The sequence below is a fragment of the Colias eurytheme genome, chromosome 31, assembly GCF_061535395.1.
Source record: "Colias eurytheme isolate Ceu_HAF_F1 chromosome 31, ilColEury1 Martin Lab GWU primary, whole genome shotgun sequence".
NCBI classification, from domain to species: domain Eukaryota; kingdom Metazoa; phylum Arthropoda; class Insecta; order Lepidoptera; family Pieridae; genus Colias; species Colias eurytheme.
In genome coordinates this window covers 5,306,193-5,320,298 of record NC_143010.1, presented here as the reverse complement: position 1 = coordinate 5,320,298, position 14,106 = coordinate 5,306,193, and the positions used below count along the sequence as shown (strand labels likewise).

Here is a 14,106-nt window from a genome sequence, read left to right as displayed (position 1 = left end):
ACAGACTAGAAATTCAAATAAAACAAAGCGAAAGGAAATCTTTTGCGTTATTTATTTAAAAAAATATTAATTTTGAAACATTAGTTTGATATAAAAAATGAAAATGGCTTTGTTATCTGTTTATCATTACAACACTGAGAAGGACATTTTTAATCTGTGACATTAAACGTCAATTGTCAAACACTTTTTTACGTGCTGTTAGAATTAATGTAATTTTCATTAAAAATAAATAATAATTCATTAGAAATAGTGTTAAATATGTTATAAATTCTATTTTACTTAATTTCTGTATATAGTTGTATGTTAAAAGTGTATATTGTATGATATGTTCGTTGAGAAATAATGCCCTAAGGCCATTCTTCTTTTTATCATGAAACCCAATAAAATTTTGTTGTGCTCAACAAAATGATCATATTATGACGTGTTTTAGTGCATTCTAAGGACATTATCGTGGTATTGAAAAGAAAACAAGTAAGTACTGTAATGATTATCTAGTATTTATATATTATACATTTATTATGAAAGATGATATAAATTTTCATATTTTTATATCATGCGTATCTATAATAATCTATCATTTGGTTTTAAAGTGTGTTTGTTGATGATAATTGAGTTTAGCAAGTGAATCGGTTCAAAATAAATTGTATTTCTTTATAATAATAATTTGTATTTAATTCATTTCTTCTTATTGTAATATGTATTTAAAAATGTTTTTATTCTTATTGCAAATGCATACATATTAAATTTCATTGATAACAGCATAAGACAGTAACATATATCTCTATATCACTACATACCTAGTATAAAACAAAGTCGCTTTCTCTGTCCCTATGTATGCTTAAATCTTAAAAACTACGCAACAGATTTTGATGCCGTTCTTTTTAATAGATAGAGTGATTCAAGAGGAAGGTTTTAGTATACAGGGTTACTTGTAAAACACCGGCAACCTCGCAGGACAAGATAGCTAACATCATAAGTAACAGCATTTGTTCTACGACTTTTGATAATTTGTTAGATTTTATTTTCATACAAAAATAAATATTCATTTAATTTTCCGTCTGAATATTATAAACTCTACGCCTCCCAAAAATTACGTAAACAAAAAGCGAACGAAAGGGGGAAGGGGGCGTCGCGTCGTCCATCCGATAATGAATGGAACATAGACTTACAAATGTTAGGAGAGTACAACAAAAAAAAAAAATTTAAAAAATCATTTAAAAATAATTTATTGCGTTATGCCAAAAGTCGTAGAACAAATGTTGTTACTTATGATGTTAGCTATCTTGTCCTGCGAGGTTGCTGGTGTTTTACAAGTAACCCTGTATAGGTAATTTATTATGTTTTAGACAAAGCGGGCGAAGCCGCGGGCGGAAAGCTAGTATTCAATATCACTGCATCTCTACTCAATAAAGAATATTATTCCATGTGTAAAGCTAATTTGATATTTTTTAAATACTAATTAGACTCTGCTACTTCAAATTGTTATCTACTAGCTTCCGCCCGCGGCTTCGCCCACGTGGTGTTTTGATAAAAGGCAGCCTATGTTCTTTCTCAAGGTCTAAAGATTATCTGTGCCAAATTTCATCAAAATCGGTTGAGAGGTTTAAGCGGGAAATCGTAACAGGCAGACTGAGTTACTTTCGCATTTATAATATTATTAGTAGGGATGTTACTATTTGTAATGGTATGCATATTAACCTTTTCTACCTAGTTATTTATTACTAGCTATGCCCCGCAGTTTCGCAGTACTCTGCTCCTGTAGGTCTTAGCATGATGATATAATATACCCTATAACCTTCCTCGATAAATGGGCTATCTAACACTGAAAGAATTTTTCAAATCGGACCAGTAGTTCCTGAGATTAGCGCATTCAAACAAGCACACTCTTCAGCATTATAATACAGTAGAACTCCAATTATCCGAACTCCGACTATCCGAATCGCCGATTATCCGAATCACCGATTATCCGAATCACAAAAAATTGTCCAAAAAAAGTCTAAGTGCGCTATTATTCTTCCCCTAACAAGAATATGGAGAGGATGATGATGATAAAGATGCGTTGTCACTAGAGGAAATAAGAAAAATGATTGCAAAAATATTTAAAACGTGAAAATTTCATGTTTCTATTTAATTCATTTCATTTAATTCAATAAAAAAAATAGTGCAATATCAAAACATAGCTTTTATTCTCTCCAATGGCAATTTCTTTTTAAAATCCGAATATCCGAATATTTGATTATCCGAATGGGTCCCGGTCCCCATTAATTCGGATAATTGGAGTTCTACTGTATTAGTAACGATTTTATACCCATATAATCCATACTAATATTATAAATGCGAAAGTAACTCTGTCTGTCTGTCTGTTACTCAATCACGCCGTAACTACTGAACCAATTTGCATGAAATTTGGTATAGAGATATTTTGATACCTGAGAAAGGACATAGGCTACCTTTTATTGCGAAATATGTACCACGGGCGAAGCCGGGGCGGACCACTAGTATGTTATAAGAGTATCCGGACACTACAATGTTTACTGGTTTATGTGTTTCATTCTTTTGCTTGAAATGTTTTCTATATACTATTGTCGTGGCCATATCATAGATTTGCTCATTTCATTCAAATTGGACCTGTGGTTTCTGAGATTAGCACATTTAAGCAAACAAATTCTTCAGATTTATAATATCTTAATCTTCTTAATCTATACTAATATTATAAAGAGGAAAAGTTTGTAAGTATGTATGTATGTATGTATGTATGGTTTTCACGCAAAAACTACTGGACCGATTTCAAAAATTCTTTCACCATTAGAAAGCTGCATCTTTACTGAGCAACATAGGCTATATTGCATTTTCAAAAAAATTAGAGATCCTTACCAAAAATGCAATAATGTAACCCAAGGTGTAAAAAAATCCTCTATAAAAAATCTGTCATCGCGTGCGCTGCGGAATCTATTGAAGATAGAACAAAAAAATGTTCTACGGTATTATAGAATGGATCAATATCTACAAGAAAGTCCGCGATACCATATGTCCATCTTCAGTAGTTATGTTACTACAACAACTTTTTTACGTTTTCAAAGTAAATAGAAGTGCCGACAGTAATCAAACCATGTTATCGATACACATATATTAATCCTTATCCCATTTAATGATGTTTTATTATAGACTGTTTCAATACCAGCAAAATACTTTTTAAATGAAAAGAATTGGATATTCCATTCAAAAGATATAACGAATTTTTAAAAGTGTCAATCTACAGAAAATAGTAGGTATACTGTTCGAGCAAGCCGTAGGGGTCATGGAGGAATTCTACCAATATGCGTCTTGACGGAACACAGTGGGGTTTTGGTCGGTAGGAATCCGACATAACCCACGGCCCCTCCCCCGGAGGCCGTGGGTATCTATGAAAGATTTCCCCACTAAAACAAAAAAAAAAAAGGCCGTAGTGCGGGACGGGGTAAAGGTGATTATCATGTGATTAAAAATTAAACCTATAGTCCGACCTATAGTAGACTTTTCACTGTAAGTTGTAACGATATCGCTATCTATGCGGATGAAATCTTCTTAAAAATGAATCGCAAAATGTGTTGGTAAGCGCATAACTCGAGAACGGCTTAACCGATTTCGATAATTCTTTTTTTATTATATTCCTTGAAGTACGAGGATGGTTCTTATGTAAAAAACGTAAATATTATGTACCACGGGCGAAGCCGGGGCGGACCGCTAGTACTATTATAAAGGCGAAAGTTTGTAAGGATGTATGGATGTATGGATGTTTGTTACTCTTTCACGTAAAAACTACCGAACCGAACCGATTACGAAATTTAGCACACATATAGAGGGTAACTTGGATTAACACATAGGATAGGTTTTATCCCGGAAATCCCACGGGAACGGGAACTATGCGGGTTTTCCTTTGAAAACGCGGGCGAAGCCGCGGGCGGAAATCATATTTTTAAGGGTGCGTATAAAGCAAAATTACCAATCTTCTATTAGATGATACGTGTAATATTCAAGACCAAATCTAAAAAATAAAATATATATCAAACTAGATGATATGTTCAACGATTCTGATTAATCAACAAGACAATTATTATTAAAAAAACAAAATACCCGACTGCACACTAAAAAAATATTATTATGTCTTTATCCCGTGGGACTTTTAGGATAAAATGTATCCTATGACACTCCCGTAATCAAGACAAATCTAACGATACCTCATACATCAAAACCCATCAAGCCGTTTAGGCTACAGGTGGTCACAAAGGAAAAGACATACATACATACTTACATACACTCGAAAAACATTACCCTCCTTCTTTGGCAGTCGGGTAAAAACATAAAATATTAAAATTTACTCGATAAAAAAAAATCACCAAGTTAGCTCTAATTTTCACACTTGGCGCTCTTTTTTTCTCGAGATAAACGTTTGGTTTTGTCACGATAAAAGTGGTTTATCGCAGATAAAACCAAAACTAAAAGTAATTACACAAAATGCTCTGACAAATATCTTGCAAATGTTTTAATATAATTGTTTATGAAAAAAAAATCATAATAAGTATTACCATGTCAAGTAGAAAATGTAAAAGTGTGAAAATTAGAGCTAACTTGGTGATTTTTTTTTATCGAGTCAATTTTAATATTTTATGTTTTTGATTGAACAGAATCGTTGAACATATCATCTTATTGATATATATTTTATTTTTTAGATTTGGTCTTGCATATTACACGTATCATCTAATAGAAGATTGGTAATTTTGCTTTATACGCACCCTTAAAGTCAAATTCTTTAACTTCTACTTTCTTACTTATATGTATTACAAGTACATTTTAAAGATGTCATCTGAAATTATCCATACACAAGTACTTAGTAAATTGTTAGTCACAACTCTATAATAATCAATATAACATAATATTCAGCCTCGTGGAAAATTCAATAACACATTGATACATAAAATAATATTATATGCTCAAATCAAATTTATCAGTAGCTCATGCTCAAAAGCGAGTATTTATATAATATAGCTTATGTATTTTTCAGTTACATAAGGGAACTCTAATAAATATAATATATTATATGCATTCTTAACTTTTGTTTTTTAAACACGCTTTATTAGCTTCACCTGTATGTTTGTATGACATACACCAACTTCTTAAGACTTGATTTTGATCCATTTCAAAGAGACAAATTTAATTCAAACCTTGTACACTTATAAATTACTATTTACAATACAATAATGTCGTCCAATTGTAGTGTGTTTTTCAGTTTTCTTAAACTATATGTATATTTTCATTCATATCCTTATAACAATTTCTCGTAATTCCAGACAAAATGGACGACCAAATACCGATACCGATGTACACGGACGAGCAGGGCGTGTCCTTCGATCCGAAATACGCGGAGCAATATCAAGCGCTTAAAATGGAGGAACAGCAGTACGCTCAATTGGACCCACAGAGCTACACTGAGCAGAAAATGGGAGAAATCCCCGGAGAAATACCAGTTGAGCCGAAGATCGAACCAGAGCCTGGAAAACCGATTCGATTCATCAGCGTCAATAGTTCGCAGCTGACGGAAGAACAACGGGCTATGTACGAATCGGTACTGTCTACTTGGAAGCCCATCATGTTCCCGAAACAAATGAAGAGATATATTTGCGAGAAGTGCAATAAGGAATTCAAGAATTATCAAAATCTCTACCTACATACAACGAGAGTACACTCGTCGGAAGAGTCAGCTGTTTTGTGCGATATATGTGATAAATCGTTCAAGAATAAACACTATCTATACATGCATCGCATGAATAAACACTATTCGGAATCGGAGAAGTGCTACTGCCAGTTCTGCTTGCAAGAGTTCAGGACGCGACGCGCTCTACACATGCATGTAAAGCGATTCCATCCGACGACTCTGCCGGAGATCAAATGCGACGAGTGTGGGAAAGAGTTCAGCGTGCCGTACAAGCTGCGCTACCACATAGAGAGGTGCCACAATCAGGACAAGAATAAGTTCAAGTGCCACATTTGCCAGAAGTTCTACAAGAGCCACTTGAACCTGAACAGACATCTACACTTTCAGCATTCGCAAGTCGAGCGGCATCCGTGCGTGTTCTGCTCTATGACGTTCAAGTCCCGTCACCACATGAAGCGTCATATCCTCAACATTCACCCGCCGCTAGAGTCGAAAGTGCAGTGTCCCGAGTGTTTGAAAGAGTTCAAAAACGACCAGTATCTAAAGGAGCACATGCAAGTGCACTCCTCCCTAGATACGAAAGTGAAGTGCGATCTCTGTGACAAGTTTTTCCATTCGGCCGTGCGTTTGAAGAAACATAAGAAGATAGTGCATCCAGACAAGCCGAAGATACGCTGCGAGAAGTGTGACAAGGAGTTCGCGCATGCGCACTATTTACGTCGCCATAACAACTCTGTTCATATGGATCTGGACGAAAGCCAGTATGAGCATGAATGCGATCAGTGCGGAAAGAAATTCAAGATAAAAAGATACTTGAATAATCACTTGCAAAGGCACGAGCAGCAACATCTCAAGCGTATATCGCAAATGGTGAAAACGGTGATGGATGATGGGCAAGAGAAAGGGCCCAAAAAGAGAGGAAGGCCCCGGAGGGCAAAGCAAGTGAGAAAAGAGATTGAGTTCGTCAAGTGCGAGCCGGTCAGCTCGGAAGAGGATACGGAAGAGAGTGAAACAGATTCGGAGTGAATTAAACTACGTTGTTGCAAATATCGATTAACGAAAATATATTAAGTAGGGTCGATTCCTGATAGAATAATATCTGGTCATTATATTCAATCGCTGATAAATCCAGTTAAATTGCGAAACTATCAAGATGTTAAGTAAAACTTCTTTAGGCGCGTTGAGAGTAAAATTTCAAGGTCGCGTCATGGCAATATCGTTACGTCATGGAGTAAGACGATTTTGGTATCTTGGAATCTTGCCAACGTACTTCTAACACGTGTGCTCGACACACACGCTCGTTTTTTGATATAAGTTTTGCAGGGTAGATTGGAATGTGGATTGAATATAACGACTAGCTGTTAATAGTTTTGAAGTAAACGCAGCTCGGTACGATCTTATCGCGTTTTTAAATAATTCTACACCATTTTAGAGTAGATTCCGTTTTAAATAGGTGCGAAAGTGTTTAAAGTATCGGAGTACTTGGATTTTTCAAGTAAGAAAGATTTTTCGTCTGGTAGGTAGATTACAATTTTGCCTCTAAGAAATAATCAACGTTAGAATATTGAAAAAGTCATACGTTTCTTAAAAAAAGTCGATTCTGTTTAAAATATTTGTTACTCTTATCATTTAAAATGCGTTACTAAATTTAATAAAAACATCAATTTTGTGCGTCTATTTTTGTTTTTAACAATGGATGTTTGTATTTTTTCTATCTTAATAAAATTTGCAACTTTATAAGCTACAAAATACTAAAATCTGTAGATTTTTTAAAGCAGTCTGTCTCTTACTATTAACCAGAATTTTTTATAAGACTCAAATTCGAACATTATCGAAAGAAAGCTTTCAAAATTGTCTTTGAACATTCACATATAAAATGACATAGTATGTATAACATGATTAGAAGAAGATAGTTTTAAACCTCATGCCATCTCTGTCGCACTTAGCAAAAGGAAGACATAAAAGAAAGAGATGTACATATAGACTACAAATACAAACTTGTTCTTTAAAATTCTACCGTCTTTACACATTTTGTTGATTTGCGTGTAGTTTTATGAATTTTCGAATAATATTATATTCCGTAACATTTAATAATTACGTTACATGAAAAATTTATAAATGTAAATATTATATTATGTTGTAAAAATATAGTGTGTATGTAAAATTTTGTTAAATGTGTATTTAGAGGAAAACAATTATAAAAACTTTTAATTTTTCTATGATTTTTTTCTTCGGGTTTACTTATGCAATTAATTATTTGAAATACAGATATTTTTTTAATAAACTAGCATATTTTGAGGGTAGAAGCATTATAACCTATTGGGTTTTCCATTTACTTTGACGTACTAAAAACAACTATACTCACAATTAAACCTATTAAAAGATCTTCAAAAAACATCTGAAATATTCATACAAATCAACACCTTATTTCGTGGCAGTAATGTTCAAATTCTATTGTATCGCTCATAAGAAAACTCTGCCTAATACACACGTAGGCAGAGTTTTGCTTCGGACACTTTTGATCATGATTTTGAGTCTGGTTTTTAGTATGTCAATTATTATTAAATTGGAACGAACGATAAACGGATTGGTAATAAAAGAGTCTATTTTCGGCACCCGTGACTATGTTTTATATTTACAGGGTGTTCTTTTCGATTGTTGTAACTTGTAAGTATGCTTTAATAAAGGCATTTTATGAAAAATCGATCATTTTATTAATTTTCTTCTATTGATAATATGGTTAATATTAAATAAAGCATAATTCACAACTTAAAAAATGATAATACATTCTTATTATTACTTTAAAACTACCTTCATTCAGCATAATCTACTCACGTGTGTAATGTGTACTGATATTATAATTTTCAATATACCCTCATTTATAAAACCAAGAATACAAATGTAAGAGCCGGTTTCACAACTTGCGCAGTCAATGATATCAACACTTTGACAGATTAAAACGTAATTTGTCATTTTAACTAACAGATAAGCTAAACAGAACATATTCACAAGTAGTGAAACTGGTATTATGAAACGTTCGCAGGAGCACGAAAATTATCGTCAAAGTATTTGTATCGTCATTCAGAGCATTATTAGTATTATTACATATAAAAAATTTGTTCGATTTACGCACGGCAGGGGCGCTTTTCAAATACCCATACTAATGTTCTCGATGAGATTACAAATGCTTTGACAAACGTTTTCGCTTTTGAAGATTGTTACAATTATTGATAAAAATGTTTGTGAAATGGACTGAAAAAATTCAGATCGGAAAGATTAACTGTCTTACCACGAAAAACTTTAGACAGGGTTTATCTTTAAGCGCGGGTTCTCTTTAATCCGGTTTTGTCTTATTTCACATAGACAACTATATTAAAGTGACAGATCCCTGGTTTAAAGTTAGACTGTTTTAATTGTTTTGTGGTAATAAATACCATTAGTTTTGAAAATATTGTAATCGCAATCCATGTCTTCACGGCAAAATACGGTAACCTAGATATTATAATGTAGTGCGGTAATATATTGAATAAATAAAATCTCAGATTTCAACATGTGCCTATAGATATTTAAATACGTTTTATAAAGAATACCGAAGCAGCTGCAGCGTCGTCATAGCAACTGCTAGCTTGCTTGCACCTATTACAATTTCATATGTGGGAAAGAGATGGAAATATTGCACGTGACAGGCGTGACGTCATAGCCTGTGTCAAAGCGCGCGTTTTTTTTGTATTCATATCAGGAATGTATAGCTGTAAACAAAATCTGAGGTTTAATTTATAATATTCGGTCGATATTTGCTAAGATAAAATATTTTGCATTGTTACATTTTATAAACTAATGTTCCCTAATATTTTTAATATTTGTACATAATTTAGATTTTATTAGTAAAATGCATTGTCATGTTCGATATAACAGACGGTATCTAAAGTTTTTAATATTTAGAACTTAAATATTGTAGGTTAATCCATCAGTCCTCGGAATCACAGACACAATAGAAAATCTATTGTGTCGCGCCCCGATCGGACCTTACGGTGGTCAATGGGTTAAAAAGGTTTCGGCCAATGTTTACCATAGACACTATTTTTGTTGAAGTGAAACTTCTTTGCGAGTTTAAAGTAACATTTGAAGATCGCGTCGTGGCAATACCGTCACATCGGGGAGTAGCGACGATTTTAATATGTCTGAAACTTGCCAAAGAAGTTTCACTTCTGACACGTGTGCTCGGCACACACCCTCTTTTCTTTACAAATAAGACGGTGTTTTAATTATATTAAATTGTTGAATTACTATACAGTATGTTTTATACACAAATACACATTTTCTTTTAAATATTCCAATATTATCACGGGTTAATTCTAAAAGCAGTATAATATACTTGGCATTTTGTTATTTTTTTAACTAAATAAACAAACTGTCTTACCACAAAAAACTTTAGACAAGGTTTCACTTTAAGCGCGGGTTCTCTTTAATCTGGTTTAGTCGTATTTCACATAGACAACTATTAAAGTGACAGATCCCTGGTTTAAAGTTAGACTGTGTTTAAATTGTTTTGTGGTCTTACCATAAGTTTTCACTCATTGTCGATTATATTATAAAAACATGATTTTGTTACGTGTATTGAATTATAAAAAGGCAAAAATACGTGCCTATTGGAATATAATTATGACAGCCTTATAAGCGTGAAATGTCATTATAAGTGTGGACAGTCGAAAATATGTATGTTAAACAAATTGTCACTCCTATATTTATATTTTGTGTATGATGGCTGTCCGATTTTTATATTATTTATTGTCAACTTCGAGAGATGTCGTGGTTTCCTAACACATGATTTTTAGTTAAATGACAAAAATACTAGAAATAACGAGTAACGACAATGTGAAAAATAATGCGGGGATTTAATGCATACAAAAAATTGGTTGTCTGTAAAGTCGGTTTACTGACGATAGTTGAAGGTGACAACGTCTTAAGGCCAATAATTGTGCTTCTTTGTCGCTCGTTCCAAACTCTCGCTTGCACTTCAAGCCTAACATGGAACGCCTCAGAGCGAGGTAAGAGCTAGTAAGAAAGTGCGCGCACGTAGCGACGCAACTCCCCATAGACTAAATAGTTGCGGAGACAAAAGTTGCTCTTGCGCTCTAGCTCTAACGCCGCATGAGTCATGTTTTTTCGTGCGTGCAGCCGGCTCTATCGAATTACATATAAGACGTTATCACGCCAAACAGTCTGTAGTTTGAAATGTCTAAATATTTAATTCGCCATAAGTAAGCTACATATATATCATTTCTTGTTAAAAGAATAACTATTTAGCAATATGTGACGCAGTTATTATGAAAAATAGCCCTATTTATTAATTCATCCATTACATACCTAATTTATCATTTCTTTCATTCTATCAGTGTTTAGAATGTACAAATTATTCTGAATTTCTCAAGGCAATTACGTTTTCCATTTTGTATTTAAAGTTAACACACTGTCGGTGTTTCGGTCATTTTTTTAAGGGCTGATTTTTCAATCCTTGGTGACATATTCATCGAATAACGTATTAAACTACCATTTCAAAATTATTGTATTCTAATTGTCCGTATTTGACAGTTTACAGGTGACATTTTAAAATGTTCGTGTAATACTTTATTGGACGGATAAATTTTAACCAAGGATTGAAAAATCGGCCCTTATACAAGTAAAATGAGCACAGGATGAAGTTTAAAATAATTTTTTATCTGTGGCTTATGTAAAAATATTGTTTAAATATTATTAATATAGCATTATTAATTTTTGGCGGGAACACAATGACTCCAACACCATAGTGTTTTTATTATTTTATATTTGAAATTACGAATAGTTGTAAGGTTTTAAATTTTGTAAATAAAGAGTTTTATTATTGTGCAAATAAATGGTTATTTGAATCAATTATTTGTTTTCTTTTCCAACGAAGTATATTTTTTAATGTACATATTATATGCTGGCATTGCATGGCTATTACTACAGACTAATAACACAATAATAATTTACTACGTGTGCACTGTGCAACTATTACTATAACGCGTTTCATTAAAGAAACGAATCAATGACGGCCAAAGCTGGCACCGACATATGGTAGGGTCAGCAAAAAAGAAAATAAAAATAACGTAAATGGATAATTATTTTATAAATAATTTCAATTAATTGTTTGTTGACAAACTGTTTTGTTATGGTATTTGTGTATTTATATGAATTATAATATTTTCGTATACAGAATGCAACAAAATCTCCATAATACTCGTAATGAGCATTGAGCCCATAAAACCGAACAACTTTTCCCAAAGAACATAATATTATGTCAAATACAATAAAACATTACTTATTAATTACTATCGCAAATACATAATTGTTATTGTAAATTTATGATAAAAACTATTATAGGGAAAATCAAATACATTTTAGTGATTTTATTTTTCCCTATTTTTTTTGCATACTGTACGGCCGTGTGTAAGCGAGAGGGAATGATAAGCGCCGCCATTTAAGATTCGTTTCTTTAATGAAATGCGTTAAATAGTTCAGTTTTAATATGAATTTTTGCTTGAAGCAGGAACCTATAAGTATTTAGCCGATAGAAATAATTAAAAGGGTTGGCCAAGTTACTAGACAACGCGGACGAAGTCATCATGTTAAAGATTAAAGGTGGATTAAAGTCTATAATGTTCTTAAAGTTATACATAATCACTATTCATTACAATCACTACATAGTATAAAACAAAGTCGCTTTCTCTGTCCCTATGTCCCTATGTACGCTTAAATCTTTAAAACTACCTACCTACGCAACTTATTTTGATGAAGTTTTTTTAATAGAGTGATTCACGAGGAACGTTTTAGGATATAATTTATGAGTCTCATCTGTCTGTCCGTGAGTCGAAACTCAAAAACGACTGCACGCTCCTTAGTGAAAATAATATTGAAATAGCAATTGTATTCGTCGTTCTCGACGTGTGTGATGATTGAAGATATAATTATTTATTAAGTTTTCGGCATGCTATGAAACTTCAATGTTCAGCATTTTTTGGCGGGAACTCGTTCAAATTGTTATGAACTAGAATCATTAGAATGCATTTTTTTAAGAACATTAATTCATACGGTCTATTAATTAAAATTCTATGAACTCAAATAATACCTACAGTTCATTCCACAGGTTCATTCTCTCTCAGTAGTATCAAAATATTAACATTTTCATAATGTGCATTTGTTCTTAGTTTGAACATTGAACCAAAATTAAGTAAATCACAGGAGTAAAATATAATGTCGACTTCAGAATAGAAAAGTTAACAGTCTGTACTCTGTAGGTAATCGTTAGGTAAATTTTTATTAACTAGAAACCCACAGTAGAAACCCGTGCTAGAAACAATGAAAAACAGAATGTCAAATTTTATTAGCTTTTTTATATATCATAGTACCTACTTGACAGAATATCTGGTCCTGTCATGGTCCTGTCGGCTGTCGCTGACTTAGCTCATACTTCATAGCTGTCATATTGACTTTATCATAGGAATGGGTCGTCGACGCATTTTTCATCAACGAGACTAGACCGTTAAATGTCGTTCATCAACTAGTCGATCAACTAGTTAAAATCTTCGACTAGTCGATGTGTAAACTGAAACGAATTGACACGACCGTGTCAATTCGTTTCCGACCGACGCGCGACGGTATTGGTAATCGAACGTTCGTTACCTTGAACTGAGGACCTCTACATGTAAAATTCCACATTCTTACCACGAAGTTATTACGAATTATAGATTTTCAAAGAATTCAATGTCAGGATTGTCTCTAGTAAAGAAAAGTCAGAGCTGTTTTTTAACAATTAAGTATATATTTATCACCAATCTATTACCAAGTTTTTGTTTATGTTTTAACTTGTCGTTTTAAGTCGTTAGTTATAGTCGATATTTTAACATTATTCAATATATTATTATAGGTAGGTAATCCTTATGATATGTAATAAATTAACTGAATAAAAAAAATATCTTAGATTTTTAAGACAATTCAATAATATCTCCTTTTTTTTCAATATTTCGAGCATTGATCATAGTAATCTCATTAAAAGTCAAACGGAATTAACGGTAAAAATATTGAACTATCAACTCGCGACGCGTCGCGTCGCAAGTTGGTAGTTGATACAAACGTGTCGACTGACGAGCCGTCTACGACGAGTCGTTTAGCCGTCTACGGTGGACGGCCACGTCGAAGAGTTAACCGTCGCGGACGCGTTGACGAGCGTTTCGACTCTTTTGTTTAGTCGTTGAATTTAACTAGTCCGTTGATGAACGATGGACTAGTCGAATCGTTGAGTGTACATAGACGGTTAATTTAACTAGTCCGTTGATTCAACGCCCATGCCTGCTTTATCACAGTACAATAAATTTAAAACGTAATGCTTGACGTAA

The 14,106-nt window shown here is 33.2% G+C and overlaps 1 protein-coding gene across 1 annotated transcript; it reads left to right on the top strand.

Annotated features, from left to right (window-relative positions):
• Positions 1 to 176: 176 nt before the first annotated feature.
• Positions 177 to 8,247, top strand: LOC149895614 (uncharacterized). Its single transcript, XM_090118877.1, has 2 exons — positions 177 to 471; positions 5,328 to 8,247. The coding sequence occupies exon 2, from the start codon at positions 5,333 to 5,335 to the stop codon at positions 6,716 to 6,718; it is 1,386 nt and encodes a 461-aa protein (XP_089975003.1). The 5' UTR covers positions 177 to 471; positions 5,328 to 5,332; the 3' UTR covers positions 6,719 to 8,247.
• Positions 8,248 to 14,106: the final 5,859 nt, after the last annotated feature.